General features: G+C 38.1%; 1 protein-coding gene across 1 annotated transcript in view; it reads left to right on the top strand.

Annotated features, from left to right (window-relative positions):
• The window catches only part of LOC104052267 (macrophage mannose receptor 1), a 33,743-nt gene extending 14,083 nt beyond the window's left edge, over window positions 1-19,660 (top strand). Inside the window, exons 12-30 of the mRNA XM_064444734.1 lie at window positions 114-313; window positions 622-749; window positions 1,354-1,441; window positions 1,911-2,046; window positions 4,065-4,103; window positions 4,210-4,373; window positions 5,284-5,351; window positions 5,791-5,891; window positions 6,541-6,683; window positions 7,838-7,943; window positions 8,741-8,937; window positions 9,382-9,484; window positions 11,721-11,953; window positions 13,145-13,310; window positions 14,863-15,015; window positions 16,540-16,656; window positions 16,927-17,094; window positions 18,262-18,297; window positions 18,646-19,660. Coding sequence (XP_064300804.1) covers window positions 114-313; window positions 622-749; window positions 1,354-1,441; window positions 1,911-2,046; window positions 4,065-4,103; window positions 4,210-4,373; window positions 5,284-5,351; window positions 5,791-5,891; window positions 6,541-6,683; window positions 7,838-7,943; window positions 8,741-8,937; window positions 9,382-9,484; window positions 11,721-11,953; window positions 13,145-13,310; window positions 14,863-15,015; window positions 16,540-16,656; window positions 16,927-17,094; window positions 18,262-18,297; window positions 18,646-18,845 — 2,546 coding nt within the window. The 3' untranslated portion in view covers window positions 18,846-19,660. The remainder of the gene's footprint in view (window positions 1-113; window positions 314-621; window positions 750-1,353; window positions 1,442-1,910; window positions 2,047-4,064; window positions 4,104-4,209; window positions 4,374-5,283; window positions 5,352-5,790; window positions 5,892-6,540; window positions 6,684-7,837; window positions 7,944-8,740; window positions 8,938-9,381; window positions 9,485-11,720; window positions 11,954-13,144; window positions 13,311-14,862; window positions 15,016-16,539; window positions 16,657-16,926; window positions 17,095-18,261; window positions 18,298-18,645) is intronic.
• Window positions 19,661-25,656: the final 5,996 nt, after the last annotated feature.

Raw genomic sequence — 25,656 nt, forward strand, 5'->3', positions numbered from 1 at the left:
CAAACACTAGACTTAGTATTTCAGAGTCTTTTGTAAATTAGTCACATCAGCTTTAAAAATGTCACAGGAAACACTTTAAAACACGTTTCAAATTTCTTTTATATCTCACAAAGGGAATGAAGCTGGTTGTGTTGCCCTAAGGACTGGAAATGCAGCTGGACTATGGGATGTTCAGAACTGTGAAGTAAAGGCAAAATTTCTCTGCAAAAAACTAGCTGAAAAAATTACTCTTCCTCTTACTCCTGAAACCGTTTCTGATTCCAAATGTCCCTTGGGTTGGGATACAAGCAATAGCACTAATTCATGCTTCCGAGTAAGTATTAATTTTTCCAATAATCCTACTCATGACACAGAAGAGCACAAAATAGATAGGGCGTCTAAACTTCAGAGATTGACACATTGCAAAAATGTAATAAGCTTTTACACAACTATTCATGGAAATCACTGCCATTATCACTCTATCAGCGACACATAAGGTTATCCAAGAAGCATACTCTTTAGTCCATATTATATATGATAACTGCAGTGGAATGTTTTCCTATTTTTCTTATACAAGGCAGTCAGCAGATTTATTTTTAACATGCTGTAAACATACTGTTCTACCTTAAAATTTATCTATAGGTTTTTGTGAGAGAAGAAAACCAAAAGAAAACATGGTTTGAAGCCCGAGATTTCTGCAGAGAAATAGGAGGAGACCTGGCTGCCATTAGAAGTGAGGAAGAAGAAACAGTGATAGAAAACTTAATAATGTAAGTAAACAAAACATCTAACAATTGATATTTTGTTGTAACAATACTTTATATAGGAATAAAATAATATTTTGGAGTTGCTCCTGAGATAATTAGTTGAAAATCTCTGTTTATCATCGTAATTATAAGACAAAGAACTGAGAAAATATTTCATACGGGTACCATTTTCAAAGACATTTTTGGAGTTCCTAAGACTTGTCATCATCCACAAATCTTTTAAATTAAAAAGAAAAACCCAACCAGACAATGAAATAATTTGAATGCTTCTCCTTCAGACTAATTTCTAAGTTTGTTCACTGAACCATTTTGAAACTAAATTGCGACTTCCAGCAAACCTGAACATTTTGTTTCTCAAAGAACACTGTAATCAAAACAACAATGAAGAAAAACAATGTGCTGTGTTTTCAACACAACCATTCATAAAGTAGAAAATTTATATGCATGAACTTCACTTACTTGCTAATGGGAGTTTGCTGACCAATGGCATTTTGCTCTTCTTAAAACTTTTACTCTATTTGAGTCTTATCCATTGTAACTTGCAAAACTTAACAGAGCTAACCACATACATCCGCTTTTTCTATGACACATTTTTTTCACACTCTAGAAAAAAATCCCCATCGTCTCAGCCTTTCTGGATAGGTTTGCAGTGCTTGGATCCTGATCATGGGCTTTCCTGGAGTGACGGATCCCCGGTGAGTGTTTGACCTTTCCAGTTACTTTCTGTTTTGATTTTTTTTGCTGTTGGAGCTGTTTCCATAACTGGTGTGGATGAAAGTTGTACAAGAATTCCCAACATGGAGTGATAGTTGCAGCTACAGAGATGATTATCTAAGTGGCCAATATATGAGAAAGGTCTCCCGATTTTTATTAGTCTCTGTTGATATATTTCCACATTCCTTTCCCCCACTATTGATTTATAACCTCATTTGATTCGAGTTTACATGGGACTGCTGGAGTCTGTTAAATGCTGCATAAACCCAGAGCCTTTCTTTTTTCTTGTGCAGTGACTATATTGCTTTAATAGCCCACATAGGCTGCACAGCCACAGCAGGAAAGTAAGCAGTGGTTTGAAACTTCAGTGCTACTTCTTTTTCCTTCCAGAGTACAACTTTTTTTCCCTGTTTGATAAGAATAAAAACCAAAGTTGTGTTTCTTATGTAGGTAAATTATAAGAAAAATCATTATTTTTACAATACTGCATTTGAGTATTGTGGAGCAATCAGTGAAGAGCCTCCCATGTCATGGATTGAGGTACACTGTGAATACAGTCATAACTGGATTTGTGAAATAAAGAAAGGTAGGTTACTTTTTACTCTAAACTCACATTAGGAAGGAATTTAAGCTGAATCTATCAAAACAGTAAATTCTACAAGTTACATGCTTGTAGATAATTTGGTTGATTTCACAGGAATTTTGCATAATGAAAAATAGGTCAAGACATGCAAGTTCAGAATAGAGTGTTTTAACTCTTAAAATTTCTCTTTTTTATTTTAAAATATATATTATATGATAAGCTTTACTGAAAATACACTCGTTTATGTAACTAGAATCATAGAAAATAAGGTGAAAGCAACCTCAGGGGCTTATCTTGTAAAATCCACCACTCTGCCCAAAAGCAGATCTTTTGTCAAAACAGAAGCTCTGACTGACATGAAACTGTGTTTCTTGGATCTTTTACTTGTAGGGAACTTCCAAGTTGGGGGCTAAGAGGGCAGTGAGGGAGAAAGAGAGGACTGAAATTAAAAAGAACCCAACAAACTAGGTTACTTTAAATCTCTGTATTTGTGAAGTGAAACTTCACTCCTCCACTCAGGTGTAGACTGAATGCTACACAAGGATACATTAGTCGTGCACTTTAATTTAAACAAGACTACTAGCAGACTCCAATCATTCTTCCTTTAAGATGACATGAAAAGAAACTCCTGTAACAACCCGCTTGGTGTAATGAAAAGCAAAATCTCTAAATTTATACTTCTGTGGTGGTTTTTTTCAAGATGTAACTACCGTTGAGAAAGATACCCAGAGAAATAAGAGAAAAATCAGTTATAGCTTTGGACTGAGTTGCACATTTTACTTCCAAGACTTACAAGAGTGTTGCTTTGGTGGCTCTCTAGGCTCCTTCACACGAGCAGTAAGCGTTAATGTTTAAAGTGATACTTTTCTAACAAAGATAATTTCTGCCCTGGTGAATTATTCAAAATAATCTGATTCTAACCAAGGCATGCTGTCTCAGCTTCTCATGCTTAAAAAGGTACTAATCATAGGCATCTATCTCAAAAAGACGTTGTGAAGATACCTTTCCTGGTATCTTCCTTTCTAATTCCTCACCTGCATGATCAGAACAACTAAATATCATTAGCAAAAGTGTCAATAGTTGTTGTATACTGTTAATTATTATTAGTGTATGAATGGCAGAAATGATAACCTGAAGAAATTACCATCATTAGTCAGCAGTGTATAATGTCATACTGAAAGATGCTGAAATAGTCATAATACTTTGTACTTCCAGAACAGACATATTTTTTCTTTTAAATCTTGTAATGAAACATACAAAAGATTATTTTTAAAAGGTGACATGATTTTTTTTTTTACCCAAGCCTGTGTGTCAGACACTTCATTTAATGTTTTTCCACATACAGCAACACAAACTTTATGATGAATTCCTCTGGAAAAAAATTAGAAAGTTGACATTTGTTTTACATTTTTATAGCTCTTGGCCTTGCATGTTTAGAGGTAGATTACTCCAATATCCCATTCTGTGTGATGTGGAAATTTTTCATTTAAATTATTTCTCAAAAGCTGGTGGATTTTCAAGCAAATATGGTTCTTCACAAAGTAGTTTCACAGAAAAACAGAGTTAAACAAATGAATGCTAATAAAATTTTTAAAATATTTTCAAGCAAAAACGTGTTTAGTATTTGATTTCTTCTTCAGATACAAGAAAATGTCCATAAAGGATTTCTTATTATTGTGCAAAGTATATCAACATTGAAGTAAAGTATTTTCACTCTTTATTTTTCTTTCAAAAACAAGCGCTCATTCAGACTAACTCCAGTCACCTAATTCAGGCAACATTCAGGATGTACAAGATGCACTTACCAAAAATCAACCGAAACAGAGATGTAGGGCTGTTATTCTGTGAGCATCCATTTTTGTTCTCCACCAAAGATACTATATAAATATATTCTGCCCTGAATATGTAAAATATGGAAAAATGATAGGCATTAAGATAATTTCCACTAATTGAACACTTCTACTGGCTCAACGTTTAAGAAACATTTTACATCTTCATTTTTTTTCCCCACTTCATTACAGGGACACCCTTGAAACCAGAACCTCTGGGCCCTTCTGCCGGTAAGCGTCTGTTCATTTTCTCTTATCTAAAGGGCGGTATCGTGTAACACCACCAGCTTTGTGTAAGGGCCATGAAGAATACAGAGATTCCTCTCCTGTGTTGCAGCATATGAAGTCACGGAAGATGGCTGGATTTTAAAAGGGGACAAACAATATTTTTTCAGCACAGAAAAGACCTCTATGGAGAAAGCCAGAACATTCTGCAGAAGCAGTCATGGAGATCTTGCTACTATTGAGAATAGTAGTGAAAGAAAATTTTTGTGGAAATGTGTAAGAGGAAATTTGACTATGTTATACCATATATGGCCTATATACCCTGCTGCATATGCTTGTGAAGTACAGAAGAATGTGCTTATAGTGTAGTATTACTGTATTTATTAGCATTAGACTTAAATGTTCAATGAAAAATATTTATTCTACAGAATAGAGCTTCTCTTTAGGAAAATAAATACAAAAGAATTGACCATTTACTAGGGTGGGTATATTCTTGTATATTCTAATCTAAATAGAGTTCTGCCCATGACCAAACATTACAAGAAGCAATGAACAGGCAGATTAGGTGTACACTGAGAAAACTGTCCCTTTGCCAGGGTGGTTACCTCTCATCTGAATATCATATTCAAGAATATAGCATTACGTATAGATGCGAGGCTACTGCCAGTGTAGCTCTGATGCTCACATACCACATCATGTTGCTGAACAAAACAACTTTTCAAAGAAAGGTTTAACCTGGTCCAGGTCACACAACGTCCTTTCTGTTTCACACTGTTAGGTGCTTACTTTTATTATGTGAGAAAGGGTATGAAAAGAGGAGAGGACAGACAGCTTGAGACACAGGAATTACACGGCTGCTTAAGAACAGGAAAGTACCAAAAAATATTATACTAAATTTTTTCTCAAGTCTTTCTTGTTTCTTTTTATATTGAGAACACAACTTTGAAAGTTTTGATCATACCAGTAATGCAGCCAAAATTGGTAATGCAGTAATAAAGATCATAAAGCAAAAGTATGTGTTGTATGGTATTTACTGCAACTGGGGTCCTCTCTGGTGACTACACATGATCATTTATACAACATGTATTCATCTATTTGCTGCCATAGCACAAAAATTACACTTTTTCATATTATATAACTACTAAATATTAGAAAGCACTAACTAAAAGTACATTTTTGTATTTAGATCTTAAAGAAAGGCAAATTGGAGTCGTATCTCATAGGATTGATTCAGAATGCTGATCGACAGTTTAGGTAGGTGAAAAAGCTACGTCAAGATTCATAAAAAGCGGTTGTAGAAGTATTGTACTGCCAGAGTTCCTTCTGGAGGGACCACTGCAAGGGATTTAAATGCAGATTCAGAGAGTTATACAGCATGTTGAAATCTATGCTCTCCCTTGGTTTAACTACGTTGTAAAGACACTGTTTCAGATGGCATTTTTATGGGGAATATATATGCCATGAATAGATAGATAAGGCCTGTTAAAAATAAATGCATTTTTTCTCTTTGACTTGACATGCATGGATTTCATTACCTAAGGCCTTTTAATCTTAATGAAAATTCAATTTGCAGACGGAGTCAGCTGTATTTTTTTTAATATATATTTTTGGCATGTTAAGGTAGATTTTTCTGAACTGTTGCATAAACATTGTCTGAGTAACTGCTACTGTTTTGTTTTTGGGTTTTTTTCAGTTGGATGGATGGAAGCCCGGTTCACTATGCAGCTTGGGCACAGGGTGAGCCCAACTTTGCGGATGCTCAAGAAAATTGTGTGGTCTTAAATAAAAAGGATGGTGAGTTACACAACTTTTTTTAAAAAGTACTTTTATGGGTAACCTGTTTGTTAAAAATATCTTGCAAACTTCTTTAATCCATTCTTTCCCAGAAATTGGGAAAAATATGCATAATAAAGTACAGGCATTACAGCTGAGGCTTCTTCTGGGGCAATATTAGCCATAAAAGTGAAATATACAAAATTGATTTTAATGGGGAATGCAGGGACAATTTGATCACTGATTCTTCAGCTGCACAAACACTGTGTTCTATTCAAATCAACAGCAAATTGGTCTTGCAAAAAATAATTAGAGAGTAGTTAGCAAAGGAACAGAACATATATGGAGTTTCACATTTTATAGTGTTTTCACTGATAGTGTTGCTTTACACTTGCATATTTCAGTGCAACAAAGGTGTTCGGGTGGGTTCTGCTCAGAGGTCACAGTGTTGCCATATCAGACATCTTGTATGGCCACTACTCCTGCAGTCACTGCAGGACCAAAATCCCCCTGTAAGCAGTGATGATGGGAGGCAGAGTTGAGCTGAAGCACATTACCTCACATTCCCAGGCAGATTGCTTTTGAACCTACAAGCACTGAAGCCAGTTCATTTTCCCACAAATTTCAATCTTATTCAGTGTCTTATAATTTATATTTAAATTGATTTCAGGCTTGTGGAATGATGTCAGCTGTGGTTTTTCAAATGGCTATATCTGTGAAAGGCACAGAAGTTTTATAAAGGCAGCCCTTCCTTCAGAGGTACCTTCACCTCCTGGAGGATGTCCTCAAGATTGGCTTTTATTTAAAAATCAGGTATGATAACATCCACCTAATGACAATGATATTAGTCCTTGGGAAGGTACTTAAAGATATACAAGAGGCCTTTTGCCTCTCGGATATCTTCTGACAGTGATTATCCAAAGTTGCATTAAAAATTGAACCAGTTGCCTAATTCTTGCAAAATAGTGGTTTTACAGACTTTTGTTTTCGTGAGAAGTGGTCATCTGAGATACATTGGAAAAACTGCTACACTCTAAATACTTTCAAAAAAATTGAACTGAATTCAACTGAAAGCACCAACTATATTGTAAAATCAGTCATTTGAGCTGGAACAAATCAGAAATTAGGCCACATTTTTCTAAACAGGCTTCAATGTAAAAGGGACAAACTTGACGTGCTTACTAAGCGAGGGTTCTGTTTTCTAATATATGAAATATTGTTACGAAAGCACCCATGGATGCTCACTCACACCAGTGGAGTTTATGCCAGTACACTTTTTTTGCATTTTTGTAACAGTTTTCAGAGTTGTTATTTTGCACAAACTATGCAATATAATTCTCTGACAGTGCTAATGGAGTGCCACAGAACAGAGGGTGAGCTGTAAACATACAGAGGGCACTCTAGGCGCTCTTATAATTACCAAAACCATTTCAAGGTGAATGTGTATTGGTAATATGATGACTATGCACTTTTTAAGAAACCATGACTCATATACTTCCCTTACTAAAAGAGCTGTAAAATTAAAAAGGCTGAATACGCACATGCGAGCACAGTGACCATAGGATCTAGGTCAAAAATGTTTTTCAGAAACTTTACAGTTCCAAATGAAACCCTGGGCTGGGCCTTTCTTTTTGAGTTAGCACTTCTTCATGTTTTACTAAGGATGGAGTACGGCTTCTCAAAATCTCTGAGTTGATTAACACATTAGATTCTCATCAAACACCTACTGTGCTTTATAAATGGTTGTTTGACTTTCGTTGTGATATTCTCAATCCCTCACAGAAAGACACAGAGTAAATTTCAAATTTGTGAATGGTTTTGCCTTGGTTCCAGAGCCGAGTCTCTATTAACTTTGGAAAATTATTTTGTGGGTCTGAGCTGGGCTAATTTCTACTTAAACTAGTGCAATTCAAACCTAAATTCCTTTTGCTGTCATTCACTAACAGTTTATACTCATTTTTCCCTAGTGTTACAAATTTTTTGGCTCTTCCTATGAAGACTGGCATACTGCAAGAAGAACTTGTATAAACCTTGGAGGAAACCTGGCGAGCATACATAATGAACAAGTACAAGGTATAGTGCAACAGCTCTTTAGGTAATAGATAGCATTTATTCTGTATACAGTGGTCGTTTCCTGCAAAGAAGAACGTGGCAAAAAGAGACAGTATGTAAATGTATGTATTTTATAGTATGTATACTCAACATGGGTTATATGGCCATATCATGAAACATTTTTGGAAGAGCTGGAACCCTCTGTCTAGGGCATGCTAAGGGTTGCTTCCTCCTGTTGCATGCAAACTGCTTTACATTATTTATAGGGTATGAATTAGCATGAAATAAAAAACTCAGACCTGACATATCTAGTTTTAGACACAGAGGAAGAAAAGGAATCCATGGTCTATTTCTGCCAGAAACAGAAAGGGATATATTACTATACCTCTCTGAAATGACTGCCTAAACTCTGAAACTTAAGTCAGCAGTAGAATGTCAGATGAAGGCAAATTTTCACCTCGCCCATGCTCACGGGCTTCCATTTTCAGCAGTATACAACTACACATTTCCAATGGTCAATCAGCTCATCCCAAGCATCGACATAAACGAACTCATTAGATAACATGGTGATCAGGAAAGTTTTCTGTATCTTTCTTCCTTCCAGTCTTGCTTCATTGTTCCAAATACTTTCACTCTTTGAGACTTTTCACAGGCAAAGGCTTGGCATAAACTTGGATGATTTTCTGATCAAATGCTGATTAAAATGTATTTACAAGACTTTAACTAAACAAAATACTTGCTCGATGATTTGGTTATGAGCTGGTGTCTGGACTGATGACATGACATATTCATCTTTATTTCCATTGGCTCTTTTCCAGCTTTTCTCACTTACCAATTGAAGGATGTTTCAAATGATCTCTGGATTGGCTTGAATGATATACTCAGTGAACTCAACTTTGTTTGGACTGATGGAAGTGCTGTCTCCTATACCAACTGGGCTCCAGATTCCCCAAAACTTGTAGAACCTGTTTTGTTTCACAGTCTACGTCCAGAAGATGGCCACAATCTGCAACAGGCAAATGCCGCTTAGTGTTTACCATCAAGTTAAATCTGAGGAACAATATCACTTTATGTAAACAGCTCGCTTTGTTGGAGACATTGCCTCAGCCTTCTCCCCAAATTGTTAATCTACCTGTACACTGAGATTACCAATAAAAAGTTTCAATGTTTGAGTATTCTAGCTATCTCAGAGCACAAAATGGCATTGCTACAATTTTGCCAAAGAACTTGGCAAAACTGCAGCAATGGACAGGTTGAATAAAGATTGGATAGACTGAATAAAGTTTTCTTTTTCATAGTAATTTGCTGTTCATTTTGGAGAAAATATAAATGCAACATTAGGATTTTAGAAGTTAACACACATAGTGAAACTATCCAGGGGGTCCCAGTACTTTGTTTTATAACTTCTTTTATAACTTCTAATATCAATTAATTCATATTCTTTCTGTTACCCCAACAGTTTGATTGTGTTTCTTTGAAGAGAGGTCATGCTGATGACACAGGAAAATGGAAGAATGAGGAGTGTTATAAGTCCACAGGATATATATGCCAGAAGAATAGTGGTGAGTTCTGTATAGCTAATCTTGAAATTTATAACACAAGAATTAAAATCACTTTTCTAGTTTAACATGCTTTAGATCAGTTGTCTTTTTTTTTTTAGGTAAAGGATCAGTAAAACCTATGGGCCCATCTTGCAAAACAGTGATACTTAGCAATGTTTTGGAGAAGGGGATGATAAATAAAATATCAGAATTTAGGAAAGCAAAATTATTTCATTTTTAAAAGTGTAATTAAACAGGTAAAACCCACAAAAAATGTAATTAGATACATTCATAATGATCTAGATAATATCATAACTGGTAAGTTTTACATTTATCCAAATAAACCTGACTGATAGTCAGAAAGCTGCTAAGCTGTGAAGAATATTTTGAAAACATGTGGGGAAGATGTGCTGTTTTTGACTGATGGGGTAAATTAACTTCTACAATGTAAGACACTGTGTATTTACGGATTCAAATTTCTCAGAGGCTGAAATGGATTACTTTATTCAAGAACATTGTTTTGAAGTTATCTGTTACTTATAAGAAACTAATGAGAAGGTGTTCCACTCCATTAGTAAATTCCTAAATTCCTAATGGTTGTGAATAATGAAGATGTTATTCGGCCACTCAAGTCAAATATGTACCTCCAGATTTAACTGTTCTTGGGGAGGGTTTTTTTCATATAATCATAGAATCATTAAGGTTGGAAAAGACCTCTAGGTCCGTCAAGTCCAACTATCAAACCAACACCACCATGTCTCCTAAACCATGTCCTGAACTGCCACGTGTACACATTTTTTGAACACTTCCAGGGATGGTGACTCCACCACCTCTCTGGGCAGACTCTTCCAATGCATGACCACTCCTTCAGTAAAGACATTTTTCCTAATATCCCATCTAAACCTCCCCTGGTGCAACTTGAGGCCATTTCCTTTCGTCCTACAGACCAGCACCCACCACGCTACTACCTCCTTTCAGGTAGTTGTAGAGAGCGATAAGGTCCCCCCTCAGCCTCCTCTTCTCCAGACTAAACAACCCCAGTTCCTTCAGCCGCTCCTTATAATACTTGTTCTCCAGACCCTTCACCAGCTTTCTTTGCCCTTCTCTGGACACGCTCCAGCAACTCAATGTCCTTCTTGTAGTGAGGGGCTCAAAACTGAACACAGTATTCGAGATGCAGCCTCACCAGTGCCAAGTACAGGGGAACGATCACTTCCCTACTCCTGCTGGCCACACTATTCCTGGTACAAGCCAGGATGCTGTTGGCCTTCTTGGCCGCCTGAGCATGCTGCTGGCTCGTGTTCAGCCAGCTGTCAACCAGCACCCCCAAGTCCTTTTCCGCTGGGCAGCTTTCCAGCCACTTTTCCCCAAGCCTGTAGTGTTGCATGGGGTTCTTGTAACCAAAGTGCAGGACCTGACACTTGGCCTTGTTAAACCTTATACAGTTGGCTCCAGCCCATCGATCCAGCCTGTCCAGGTCCCTCTGCAGAGGCTTCCTACCCTCAAGCAGATCAACAATCCCACCCAACCTGGTGTCATCACACTTACTGAGGGTGCACTCGATCCCCCCATCCAGATCATTGATAAAGATATTAAACAAGACTGTCCCCCAAAGTGAGCCCTGGGACACACCACTCATTACTGGCTGCCAATTGGATTTAGCTCCATTCACCACAACTCTCTGGGCTCAGCCACCCAGCCAGTGTTTTACCCAGCAAAGAGTACACCTGTCTAAGCCATGAGCCACCAGTTTCTCCAGGAGAATGCTGTGGCAGACAGTGCCCAAGGCTTTACTAAAGTCCAGGTAGATAACATTCATAACCTTTCCTGCATCCACTAGGTGGGTCACTTGGTCATAGAAAGAGATCAGGTTGGTAAGGCAGGACCTGCTTTTCATGAACCCACGCTGGCTGGGTCTAATCACCTGGTTGTCCTGCACATGCCTAGGACAACATCATCAACTCAAGATGAACAGCTCCAGAACAGCTCTTTCCTGGTACCAAGGTCAGGCTGACAGGCCTGTAGTTCCCTGAATCCTCCTTCTGGCCCTTCTTGTAGATGGCATCACATGGGCAAGCCTCCAGTCATCTGGGTCCTCCCCTGTTAACCAGGACTGCTGATAAATGACGGGAAGTGGCTTGGTGAGCTCCTCTGCCAGCTCCCTCAGCACTCTCGGGTGGTTCCCATCTGGCCTCATAGACTTGTGAGCGTCCAGGTGGTGCAGCAGGTTGTAAATGTCTTTTTCTTATTCCTACAGATCCTGAACTCTTTAAGTCATCAGCAACAGTGCTGGACTTCGCTTTTGACCATTCTGGTGCCATTAGCTATTCTGTTACCCATTCCAAAATGAACTGGGAGGAAGCACAGAAAAACTGCAATAACAATGCCTCAGAACTTGCCAGCATTTTAGACCCATATAGCCAGGCACTGTTGTTCTTACTTGCACAGGAATATGGAGAGCCTCTGTGGATTGGTCTTAACAGCAATGCGGTAAGAACACATACATTACATACAGGTAGTCAAACTGACAGTGGACCTGATCTTACTTTATGTTCTCATTTTGTAACTTATAGGAAATTATGCCAATATAGTGCTGAAAACAGCATGTTACATCAGTACAGTACCCATTTACACTTGAGTTCTTCAAATAAGGCTCATACAGGGGAGATTTTAATGAACTAAGAACTCTTACATGCTTTAATAAAAGGAAATGCTCCTGCAAACCGATATATACCAATGCTGTGTGCTGTTTTGAGTCATTTAAAGGGTCTCAAATATAAATTGTAAAATCTTCCACATTTTGAGTTTATTTTAACATAAAAGATATTCCAGGAACAACATGCATCCTGCCCTCCTGCCATGTGTTTATGTACCTCAGGGATCAGTGACATGTTATCTCAGGTCGCACATCTGAGACCTGCAAAGGAATGTTTTTTACATATGAGTTCATGCTCACACATTCTAGTAGAGTAGTCTCATTTACAGTAGCAGTAGCAAAATAGAGCTGTCGACAGAAACAGGGGTAAAAATTAGTTAAAGGAATCTGGAGTCTATGTGATATGGTACATATTGATCAACTGAGATATTTTCTCATTTGGAAACGCAATTGGTCTCATTGCTTCCATTAAGAAGTTAGAATATTATGGGAAAAAAATCCTTTCTGTTTGTGAGATGTCTACATCAGTTGTATGACAGGGGAGGGTGAACATTTGGATGGTAGGTGTGTTTTGACATGGTACACTCTTTCCCATGAATCATAGTCACGATAACAACAACAAAAGTGATGGGTATCAGCGCTGCTTATTACGAACACACTCACCCACAGTCCCATTTCCTATGGAGATCATTGGGTGGTCGTACCAGCATGTCTTCTCTGACTCTCAGTCTTATGTCTTCTCTCATGCCCCCCTTCTTTTTCCCTTCCATTTTCCAATGCTTGAAAAATGCTCTGATTTAATGTTACATACTTTTTGGAGGGCAGGAGAAAAATAATCATGTATTCATATTTGTAGATAACAGACGCTGTACCTTTTGTTGCAGTTAGCATTTACAAGCAGAAAAAGGGGGCACTAGCAAGCATACAATTCCATACTGGTTACATGACAGTCCTCTTGAGGATCCCGTGTAGTAGCTATGTCACTCTCAGCAGCCTTGAAATTAATGTATAGATTTTGCTTCCAGACCAATGGCAAATATCAATGGACTGACAGATGGAGATTAGTTTACAGCAAGTGGTCCAGTGGGGAACCAAAACAGACATTAGCATGTGTCTACCTTGACACTGATGGCACCTGGAAGACAGCTTCTTGCCAGGAAAAACTCTTTTCTGTTTGTAAAAAATCAGATGGTAAGCAATTAAATATAATGTTTAACTAGAGGGTGTGTAGATTTATCAATTGTGCAAAATATAGTAAGCTACTGCAAAAATACTTGTTTTATACACTACTATACAGGAAGACAGGAGTCTAACTAACTAGCTCTAAATATTGACATGAATACTTCCCAGAAGTAGATCAATTCATAATAATAATAATTACCAAAAGCCTAAGAAACAAAGGATTGAATACTCATTAATTTCTTAACTATTCGTTCTAATAGGAAAAGTCATTCACTTGCTGTGAGATCTGTTTTGATTAGGCATCAGATGAACTTCTGTATCCAGTTTGGGGTAACAAAGTTTGAAAAGGCTCTCGGTCAGCTAGGGTTTTCAGATGAACAGGAAACAAGAATTAAAAGGAAGGATTATAACTGCAGTTGGACAAAAGACTAAGAGAAACCAGATTATCAATTTTAAGTATTAAAAACAAGACATAAGGAATGGAATAAATTCTTCCTTATGTCTGATGTGAGTTAGAAAAGAGTAACAGCTTAAATACAGCAAGGAAAACCTTCTAATCTAAAAGTACAGAAGCCTTTAACATGCACTTTGGACAGGTCAGGGAATCTCCATCACTACAGGTTGCTAAGAACAGACCGGACAAATATCTGATAGAAATTATATAATTATACATCAACTTCGTGTCACCTTTGAGCACAAAGATGAAGTAAATAACCCCTTGAGGAGCCTTCCAAACACAAAATTCTACAATTTCTATAGAAAGAGTATAAATATGATTTCACAGTTTAGCGATATTCTTGGTTTTGTCACATTATGGAAGATTTTGAACCATTAGAAAATTTAGAATTGCATGCAAAATTACTTTCTATGATGTTGTAATTTTACAAAAATCCTCAGATTTGATATATAATGTCTCTTTCCACTTTAATATACTGGAAATCTAATTTGAGAGCTGAACGTTCTTTAATAGGGAAAGAAATAGACTGTAGAAGTCTCACAGGAAGAAAATGTAATTTGGCAGAACATTTAATTTTCGTTCCATCTGCATTTATCTTCTCATCCAACATCTTCCTATTATATCAATCACTACAGAATTTATTCAGGATGCAGTTTAATAAAAAATCCTGCTAGTCATGTTTAGTTATACCAACACTTTCATTCACAATCACAGTTTATCCTATAAGGTTTTGATCCTGTCAAAAAATGAGACTGAAGTGTCAGAAGACATTTTTAAAATAGCAGTTTTAACTAATTAGGCAGATATTTATGCAAGTAAACTAGCTGGATATTTTATTAAGTGGAATAATCACAAAAATAATCATTAGACAGAATCTATACTTCTTATAACTAGTGTATCTTCCTAATCACCTTGATAAATAAATATGAAGTAAAATATGCTCTCAAACACAAAATCAAAATAATATTCAAGCTCTTTTTAGTATGATTATTTTTTTCTATGATGGCAAACCTAATATAGACTGTTTAGTTTTGTCTTATTAGTATAATGGGGAAAACAAATTTTACAAAATAACTGCATTCCAACTACCGGATCTCTTAGCAGTAATGGCCCCTACTGAGCCCCCACAACTTCCTGGAAAATGCCCTGAATCAAGAGGACACAAATCTTGGATACCTTTCCATGGTCACTGCTATTACTTTGAGGCCTCCAGGAAAAGAAGCTGGTCTCAAGCTCATCAGGAATGTGCCCGACTAGGTAAGTGTTTTGTTATAGAAAGACTGAGGATGTAATTAAACATATAAAATAATGGGTGATATTGCTAAGCAAATCTTAAATTACTTTAAAACTTTAAACAACGCTTTTTAGCTTGCTCTTCTGAGCATGCTTTTTCACAGTAAAACTAAACTTTGTCAAAGACAGAGGCATCTGATATCTCAAATACCAGGTGAAATAGGAATACCTCAAAAATATGAAATTCCTACTAGCTTTATGGAAATCAGTAACTGGGTATGGAGACAAACACTTCTCAGGTTCCACTAATGCACAGACTGCAGGGTTAGCTTTCCCTTCCCCAGACAAGAGGGAATCTGCACACAGTGTAAACTAGGAGACACAAACTTATAGAAAAGTTGTCTTTGTTAGTTCCAGGGGACAGTTTATGAATTGGATCTCACTGGCTGGACAACAAACGAGATGGAGGAGTTGTTCAGCTTTCATGAACCAGTAAAACACTCCTAGCCATGCAGCTTCTGCTCTGGAACCGCCCCCACTGCTGTCTACGATCTGAAGAGAAGAGCTGTATGTGATCAGGGAGAGGAAAAGACGTGTTACTCCACATTTCTTATTTTTCCTGACTGTTCACTGAGAATTGCTGTGATGCAGCATGCATTTCAATGTAAGAATAAGAAACATCCTATACCTTTGCACTACATGTCCGAGTGACAGCCTTTTAATTGTAAGAAAGAAACAAGGATTTTTAGCAGCACTTCCTCGTATGTATGAAAACACTGACCTATGACTAAACAGAAAAAATAGCTTTGCAAAAGCATTTTATTTTACTGCTGTGTGATAACAAAATTCCTGAAATGGTTCTGTAGAAAGATAAATCACATAATTACTAGAAAAAATAAGCATTACATTAATAAACAGAAAAAAAGGCTGCATTTGGATATTGGTCCATATTCTAAATTCCTACACTTTTGCCTATCCTCTACCCATTGGCCAGGCCAGGAATGTGGTCATTTCCTGAAGACCCCAACACAGCTTTGTATATTTGTAATGCCAGTGCATATGGCAATTGTAAATCAACTTCTGGACATCTCCTGGACCACACCCTCTAGCTGTTTACACATCCTATCTACCCTTGCAGTACATAGCATCAGGCACTGCCAAAAATGCTGCCCAGCCACCGGTGGGTGACAGAGCTGTAGCAGCAACACGCACAGTGCTGACTACATCATATATGCCACTTTCAGCCTGCTTGCATCATGTTCCAGGATGTGGTTGGATATGTCCAAAAAGTATTGCAGGAGAGCAATTTTTCTTCTCTAAAATACCAAAGGCTAAACAAGAACCCATGCTTTTGTGCTGATTTGCATCCATACAGCTCATAGTCACGCTCAAAATACAATACAGCGATATAAAAACCGTAATGAGACTAGTGAATATTATGTGCAAGAATCAGTGTCTTTTTTATCTTTTTGCGTATCTTTTATGTGTTTATTGACTTAAGCTGTAAGGAAATGAGACATTGTCATATATTCATTAATATTTTTTCAGCTGCTGATTTGGTATCAGTAGGAGACTATACTGAAGCAAACTTCTTGTCAGACACCATTAAGATACTCCATGGAAAATCACCAAATTTTTGGATAGGGCTAAAGGAAAATGACAGAGGTAATATCTTCAATATTTAATAATACATTATCATATCATACAATATGATGACACATTATATTAAAACGAAAGCAATTTTGTATACTTGAAAGTACGCATATATTAAAAATACACAAAGTTTATTTCAAAGCACGCTTATATATGCTTAGGAATGTAACTGAAACATTTAACCACCTATTCATGTTATAAATTTTTGTTTTCCCCATCACAACTTATTCTATCTGTCTGAACCCCTGTATTTTATACATATATGCTCATTTTAACTATTAGGACAGTGGACATGGACAGACAAATCTGCAATGGATTTTGTCAACTGGCAAATGGGAGAACCTTCAAACAGAAAGCATAAAGAGTGTGGAGAAGTATGTGCATTGTCTGGCTACTGGAACACCAATGTCTGTTCTTTCAAAAAAGGATATATCTGTAAAAAAACAAAAAGTACGTAATATTTCTAATACATTAAGATTAATAATGCCTGATAATGTATTGTCACTGTATAACATAAAAATGTAAAACAATATAGATTTGTGTGCAAAACCAATTGTCCCTAATAGCAGGATTCAACTGCCTAAATACTGAGCAGCCCCACATGGCTTCCGACTGCCTCCTCAGAAAGCTGCATCTCCCATAAGGCCTATAAAACTATCATCAGCCTGACGTTAGCCATCATGAAACTTCAGACCCCTACGTTTAGGCAAAAGAATGGTCAAAGACCACTCATTTTTAATAAAAAGGCAGTTTTCAGTAGAATTTTCCCTCAAATATCATCAGTATAAGTTCAAAAGCAACATTTTGTTTAATTTCAGCTGAATATATACTCCAAAATAAAATCTTGTTCTGATGAGTGCAATGAAAAGCTGGAATTGGTGATTCCTTTCATTACTGTTCTCTGAGCTCATGGATTAGAGGAATACAATAACATACATTTTTTTCTGGCACTCTTTAACTACAGTGTGATGCAATCATGTTTAATAAAATGCCGGTACTCCTGTTAGCAAAATTATCATCTGCAAGAAAACGCATGAGTTTGATTACCAGCTGAGATTAAATGAAAGTGGTCCCGACCACGAACATTTTGTTTGGTTAAACTTCATATTCCTGTTCACCTTTCCCTTACCTGATAAGTTTAGGAAGTACAATTACCATAGAACCACAGCCACATGGAATGGTCGTCTCTGACAGAAGGGCTTAAACTCACAGAAGATCCTTTTCAGCTCAGCTAAAGTTCTCATGACATATTTCTAACACTCGAGAGATCCACTCAGGAAATTTTCCATGTTTCAGAAAACACCTTAAAATTATTAAATAACCTGTAGGCAGTTTCTGAGAAATGAACATATTTGAGCACACTTTTAGAGGTAAAAAAATCTGCCTCTAATCTCATGCCTTGCTGGGTATCTTGACCGAGGAGGTCAGATGCTCTTGGAAGGAAAGAGCAGAGCATTCTACTAGAGATTTACACATGTTTAGCTCCATCTCTCCAGGAGCACAATTGTCATCAGCAGGTGGATTTAGGGGGAATATTCAGGAGCATCTTTAAACTTTAAATTGCCTCATTTTTTAAAAAAGCATTCAGAATAAATATATTTCTTTTCCTTCTGAAAGCTCCTGAAAACACAGAGATGTCTCCAGAAAATAGAGGTAAGCATACTTCCTTTTAAGTAGAATTATAAGGAGATGCTCAAATACAACAAGAATATAATTACATAGTTTCTAGGTTTTAATTTTGAGAATATTTAAAAATAAAAAAAAATGAATAAACTTCATCTGTCTCTAGATATAGGAAATAGAGGTAATTCTGAAGTAAACTATTTTTTGATCAGATTTAATTATGTTTTATTTGGTTTTATTAGTTAAAAAAACCCACTTGCTGAACTGAAAATCTACACACATGTTGCATTTGACTTTTAGTTGAAGAAATACCATTTATTAATGGATTCTGAAATATCTTAAGATCAAAGGTGTTGATTCTATTTCGTCCACTTACAGAAGGGAAAATGAAGAAAGTACTTTCCACCGGTATCATTTGGCTGTTCGTTCTTCTAGCCTTTTCTATTGTTGGAGCTGGAAGTATAGTTTATTTCTACTTGAGGAAGAAAAGACAAAATCAGCTACATATTTCAACCAGAATGAGTGGACCAGAAGCAACTGTGGATATCCAAGAAAAAGACGCACATACTGACATGTAGTCTGACAAAATAGCCATATGTTCCAAATAACAAAAACCGGTCTACGAATCCATGAAATCTTACACCACCTTTGCATTTTCCTACCCACGTAAGAGTCTCCTCTCTTCAAAGATATAAAGTTAATGCATTTATGCAAGAGCACACACATAGATACTCCCTCCAAAATTCTGGCCAAAGTGTTAGTTTATTTTGTTTGTTTTGTTTGGGGAGTACACATACACTTTTCACATAAATGAGCATGGCCAAAAAGTTGGCTGCAGAAGTGTTAAGGAGAAACTCTGACAGGTATTTACTACATGACATTGGTTTATTTAACTCAATGCAGAGTATCTCCTTTTTGCTCATATCTTTACCTTATTTCTTCCTGCTGTATTGCTTCAGTGTTATCTAGACTATGATGGGAAACATTGCTCATTTGAGATTTTCATCTTCACAATTTATAATACTAGCTTTTCATTTGTGTAAAACCTACTACAATACCTACATCTGTGAATTAAATATTATTTCCTTACCAAAAAATAGATGGAAAGATGGGAAAAAATTGAAAAGACTCCTTTATTCCTACTTCTAGTCTGAACTTTGGGAATAATTATGCCATTTCCTGCAACCTCGCACTTTTGCATTATTCTGTAAATATCAACAATTTTCTACCGGGTTCAAATTAACAATAAAAATAGAACGGTAGATGATCTTTCTATTGGGTTTTATTTCAGTAAAGATGCTTTCAGTATGCAGAGATGGCCCTTTTTGAATCCAAGTGTGTGTAACAAATGGCTGCCTTATACTGCATTATATAACTCTGCAGTTTAGATAAATAAAATCACTGATGTACATTTTGAAAATAAATTCTTCCTTTTTTTGTTGTAATTTCATTTGATAATGTTCTGCCTAGATCACCTTTCAGCTCTTCTTCAATTGTACACAATAGCAGCATTTGCCTCAGGGGACAGTTTATCATTCTGCATATTTTCAGACATGCATCATTTCTCCTGAGTTATGAAAACACTTTTCTCCAAGCTATGGGAGGGCACCTGGCATTAACAGGCCTCAGTGAAGAAGCATATGGAAGAGCAGGGCTAGAGCAGAGGAGCTTCTGTAACGGGAATCAGATTCTATCTTTGGCCCTTCTGTGAGAACTGTAGTCAGAATTTCTTACCCTCTCCCTGTGCTTATGGTCTCTGACTGACGAAAAGATTATGCCATACTAAAGGATCTCTTTAAACAGAAGAGAATATCTGGAGTAAGTGGTACATGTGGAATATGTTTCTGTATCAGGACATCTGTGCCTATGCCTCAGCAGCTTGAGAACACGCTTGCATGACATCTATTATTTACCTTTCTTCTAGACATCCAGTGAAAAATAAACGCTCCTAAGTAAAAATGTTATTGATAGCTTCTTAGAATGGAAGTACCTCCTTCCTTTAGGAATACTTACTTCAGTTGTTTTTTCAAGGGCTATCTTAAAACATGGGGCACCCCTACCAACATCATGTTTCCTCCTGAGCTTTCAATTTCTTCCCCTGCACTCCTTTGTTGGATAGACACACCTTATTCTGCATCTTTGGCTAAGTTTGTAAAGAAGTTTCACCAATCACAGATATAGAAGGATGTCTAAAGATTGTATGGCTTTTCCCTTTCTGGGTAGTATGACATTGCTTAACCAAGAGACCTGGTAATAAAACCCAAGCCAACAAAACCCCCCTACAGGTTATTTAAAAATTAAGTAAACCAAAATTAAATTTTACAATTAATGTCCTTTGAACACTTTGTAAAGCCCAGAGATAAAACCCCTTGGATAAAAAGAAATTATTTAAATTATTATAATAGATTCCGTAACACAAACTTCTTTGATAAAGAAACATTCATTACTATTTTCAGGAGGAAATAGGAAATAGTTGAGAGAACTTAGCATGAAACTGTGCAAATGAGAAAAACACCACCTGCATGGAGATGACTAGAGATAAAATTGTTTCCTGGTATGTGCTACAGAAATCTGGGAATACGTAGTTACACTTGCCTTTTGGATGACTAAATAGTGAAAGTGCTTTCCTGTTCTATACTGCCAAACAGTACAGGCTGCTGGATCCTACTGTATATATGCCCGGCTTAGTGAATCTGATTCATTACCCTTCCCAAATATATGGTAATGAAAATGAAAGGTGAAATTACCTTTCCCAAGTGAAAAAAGGAAACATACAATAGAAAAGACTAAATTTTTTGAAGTTATTTGTAAGTTAACTGTAAAAATTGGGAGCTCATAAGAAAGGTGTTCTGGCGATCAAATTCAGCACTGCCTAGGACCTCCAAGAGAAGGAGCCTGGCTGGTATCAGCACCACGCAGAAAGCACAGACAGCTCAGTAGTCAGGCTGCTCTGCACGCCAGCTGTGTTATCATATGAAAATCTTCTCATATACATATATTTTTATGTACAGCTATTTTGTAGTTAGACTGAACATAATGCCTGAACAAGAAATGGACAGGATTACAGGCTAGGAATAAGGTATGCTACTGATCCTCCTGCAAGGCACTCAGACACTGCAAAGGGTGATCCAAAATGCCTCTTACAGAAACAGGAAAGACAGAGAGCACGGTGGTGAGAACAGCAGTGGAAATAGGTAAGGGCAGAGTGAGTCAGTGCAGCAGTGCTCATACCTGGGGAAAGAGCTGAGAGGAGGACCACAGCCCTGACCAGACTGGCTCACATCAGGCAGGCACTGTCATCATTACCTGCTGCTTGCAGCGCAGGACAGCATTGCCATAGCAAGGATGGGTCATTCAGTCTAGTAAGTCTTAAACAACTGAACAGCCACTGGGGCAGAGACCAATGCGTCTGAACACTCTGGCTTCTCTGCAATTGTCTTTTGGACTGGATATAGATATGACCAAAAGAGTGGCTACACACCTCATGCATTGCTGTGACACAGAAGACAGCTGGGTTGCACTTGGTTAAACTGCACAGGACAGAGGAGACCCTTACCCCTTTCAATGCTTAATCCCAGTGTTTCTGCCCAAGTCAGTTGTCTGCATGTTTCTCTTTTCTCTTCAAAAAGTCTTCTATACTTAAAACCACTACTAGTTCAGTGCTTTGGATAAGAAATGTACTGCTTATTATGAATACTTCAGTTTAAATTAGCTTCAGAGTGGAGAACAGAAGACACCCCAGAACTGTTGCCAAATATAAGTATTTATACTGGTGTGCATGTGTGTATTTGTGTCGGATTTTTCCTCTCATTTTTATAAATAAATAATGCCCGATTTTCCTCACCAGTTTCTGAAGGACACACCACCTCCTCTATTGCTAGACTGTGGTCATTTTGTGACAGCAAAATGTAATTCAGTAACGGAAATACAGAATCCTTAGTCTTCTTGCAGCCAAAGGAAGTTTTATTTTTAAGCTGTGGCCACAGAAGAGTTGGTAGGATAAGGTGTTTGATATACCAGAGTAAAAATGCAGGGATGTATGGAATTACAACTAATTTGTTCTCTCAAAATTATGAAGTTAGCCCTTCGAGAGCTAGTCTTTTCAGTTTTCTGTGCTATTTTGGTTTTGCATCTATTAGAACATTTTGTATCTGATACTACTCCTGCATAACAGACTAAACTATTGACAGAATGAAATATTTTAGAACAGATGACAGGACTGGCATTGCCAGCCATCTTTGCTGGTTGCATTTGTTAAGGCCAATGCAGAAGGTCATGGTCACATTAGAACGCCCTGCAAGAGAAAGACCCACACTAGTGTCACAGTGAATTGTAGAGATAAGAAGCGCAGCCCCTGGAGATAGTAAATACACTACCCAGGATGATAAAACTTAGTCCTCTCCCTCCACCCTTCTGGTATCTGTTAAATGACAGATCTTAGAAGGAGTCATGAAACAATCTTCTTGTTACTGTCCATCAATTATATATGCACTAATTTTGATTAATTAATTTATATTCTGTTACTCTACCTGTTTGCTTTTTAAAGCCTTTAGAAGGTATCAGTGGACCAACTTTTCTCTTTGCTGACCTTTATAAACTGCTGTATATAACAGACCAGACCAGATCTGGGCCATGTGGTTTACACATAGCCTTTATGAAATATAGCAATTTGTAATATGCAAATTCATTCATTACACTTATAAAAATAACTTCATAGAATCATAGAATCATAGAATGTCCTGAGTTGGAAGGGATCCACAAGGATCATCAAGTCCAACTCCTGTCCCTGCACAGGACAACCCCAAAATTCACACCATGTGACTGCCTCCCTGGGGAGCCTGTTCCAGTGCTCCACCACCCTCTGGGGGAAGAACCTTTTCCTAATACCCAACCTAACACTCCCCTGGCACATCTTCCTGACATTCCCTTGGGTCCTGTCATTGGTCACCAGAGAGAAGAGACCAGCACCTGCCCCTCTTCCTTCCTCCCCTTGTGAGGAAGCTGCAGACTGTGATGAGGCCTGCCCTCAGCCTCCTCTTCTCCAGGCTGAACAAACCAAGTGACTTTAGCCGCTCCTTATACAGCTTCCCCTCTAAACCCTTCACCAACTTCGTGTCCCTCCTCTGGACACTCTCTAGTAGCTTTATATCTTTAATGTACTGTGATGCCCAAAACTGCACCCAGCACTCAAGGTGAGGCCGCACCAGCGCAGAGCAGAGCAGGACAATCACCTCCCTCGACCAGCTGCAATGCAGTGCTTGATGCACCCCAGGGCACGGTTGTCCCTCTTGGCTGCCAGGGCACACTGTTGGCTCATGTTCAACTTGCCATCGACCAGAAACCCCAGGTCCCTCTCTGCAGAGCTGCTCTCCAGCCTCTCGTTCCCCAGTCTGTATGAACATCCAGGGTTGCTGTGCCCCAGGTGCAAAATCCGGCACTTGCCCAACTGTTCATATTGTTGGTAACTGCCCAGCTCTCTAATTTGTCTAGATTTCTCTGCAGGGCCTCTCTGCCCTCGAGAGTGTCATCAGCAAATTTGATTAGTATTCCTTCCAGTCCTGCATCCAAGTAATTTATGAAGACTTTAAAGAGTCTAAGATGGAACCTTGCGGAACCCCGCTAGTGACTGGCCACCAGCCCAATGCAACCCCATTTACTATGACCCTTTAAGCCCAATCCATCAGCCAATTGCTCACCCACTGCAATAAGTGTTTATCCAGCTGTATGATGGACATTTTGTCCCGGATGATACTGTGAGATACATTATCAAAAGCTTTATTGAAACCCAAGAAGACCACATCAACTGGCTTCCCTTAGCCAGCTAGGTGGCTAACCTTGTCATAGATGGAAATTAAGTTTGTTAGGCAGGACTTTCCCCTCCTGAACCCATGCTGGCTGGGACCAATAACTGCATTGCCTTTCAGGTGTTTTTCGGTAACTCCCAGAACAATCTTCTCTGTAATTTCACCAGGCACAGAAGTGAGACTGACAGGACTGTAGTTACCAGGGTCATCCGTGTTGCCCTTCTTGAAGACTGGACAACGTTTGCCAGATTCCAGTCAACTGGGACCTCTCCAGATTCCCAAGAACTTTGAAAAATCATTGAGAGAGGTCTTGCTATGATTTCAGCCAGCTCTTTAAGTACCCTCGGATGAATCTCATCAGGCCCTATCAACATATAGGGATCTAACTGGAGCAGCAAGTCCTGCACAAGTTCAGGGTTGACTGGGAGTTTATCATTCCCACAGTCATCGTTCTCTAGCCCAGGGCTCTGGGGGTCCCTAAGCCCACCATTGGTGTTGAAGACCAAGGGTAAGAAAGCATTAAACATCTCTGCTTTGTCTATGTCCCTGTTTGCTCACTGCTGCCATCAGATACTGACCTGATACTTGGGCACGCCCTGCACCCCAGGACCTGGACAGCTGCATGTTTGCTTGAAAGCTCTGTTTGGGTGGCTGCATCTGTTCTTGCAGCTGGAGGGGCCACAAGGGATGCTGAGGGCACAGCTTTTTACCAGGTGGATACCACGGCTGCTGTTGTTCTCAGCTCCTTGCAAGTGAGTTGCAGCCTCCATTTGAAGTGTCAGGGCCCTCCCTGCACGTCCTGCTTGTGCGAACTGCTGCACAAACTGTCCCACCATCCCCTGACTGATGCGCCATGCCCTGTTTGCCTGTCCTGGTCGCTCAGGCCATTTCAGCCTTTTGACTATTTTAAGCACTTTAAACATTTAGGAAAACAGGAGTAACATGTACCCTGTTATACTTTAAGGGTTTTTCTTTACTTACATATTTTTAAACTTCACACTTGGACAAAGTGTAAAGACTGAATCCAGGTGTTAAACTGCTTATTTCAATGAACTTGTAATCATTACATTTCTACATAAACTTACTGTGTTTTAAGAAGAAGAAAAGTTTTGTGAAAATGGTTTCAGACTAGTTTCAACAGTTACACAAAGAAAAATTCTGGACACATTTTCACATGATATTTTAATCTCATTTTTCATCATAACAATTTGCAATGACAACACAATCTCTTTCATACTTAGACTTAGCTATCTCAGACACTTGAAGGGGACTGACTTTACCTCACGTAATGTAGATATGCAAAATACAGACATATCTAGCTAAACTACTCACCCAAGGTCCCCACTGTGGTCAACGCAAAGAAATGGGTTCATTAGGGTGCAATTACTTGATCTGCTCTAGAGGCTGATGAGAACCTTCAGACTGTCGCTGACACAGAGAAAGCCTAAACCAATTATCTCCCAGTAATTGAGTTCTGCAGTATCCAATTCTTAACTGATATCTTATGCAATCTGGCCCAGCACACACTAATCGTTTTTTGTTGATTACCTTTAACGTCAATAGCTCCAGGCTATTTCAGAAACCA

The sequence above is a fragment of the Phalacrocorax carbo genome, chromosome 2 (genome assembly GCF_963921805.1).
Source record: "Phalacrocorax carbo chromosome 2, bPhaCar2.1, whole genome shotgun sequence".
Taxonomy (NCBI): Eukaryota; Metazoa; Chordata; class Aves; order Suliformes; family Phalacrocoracidae; genus Phalacrocorax; species Phalacrocorax carbo.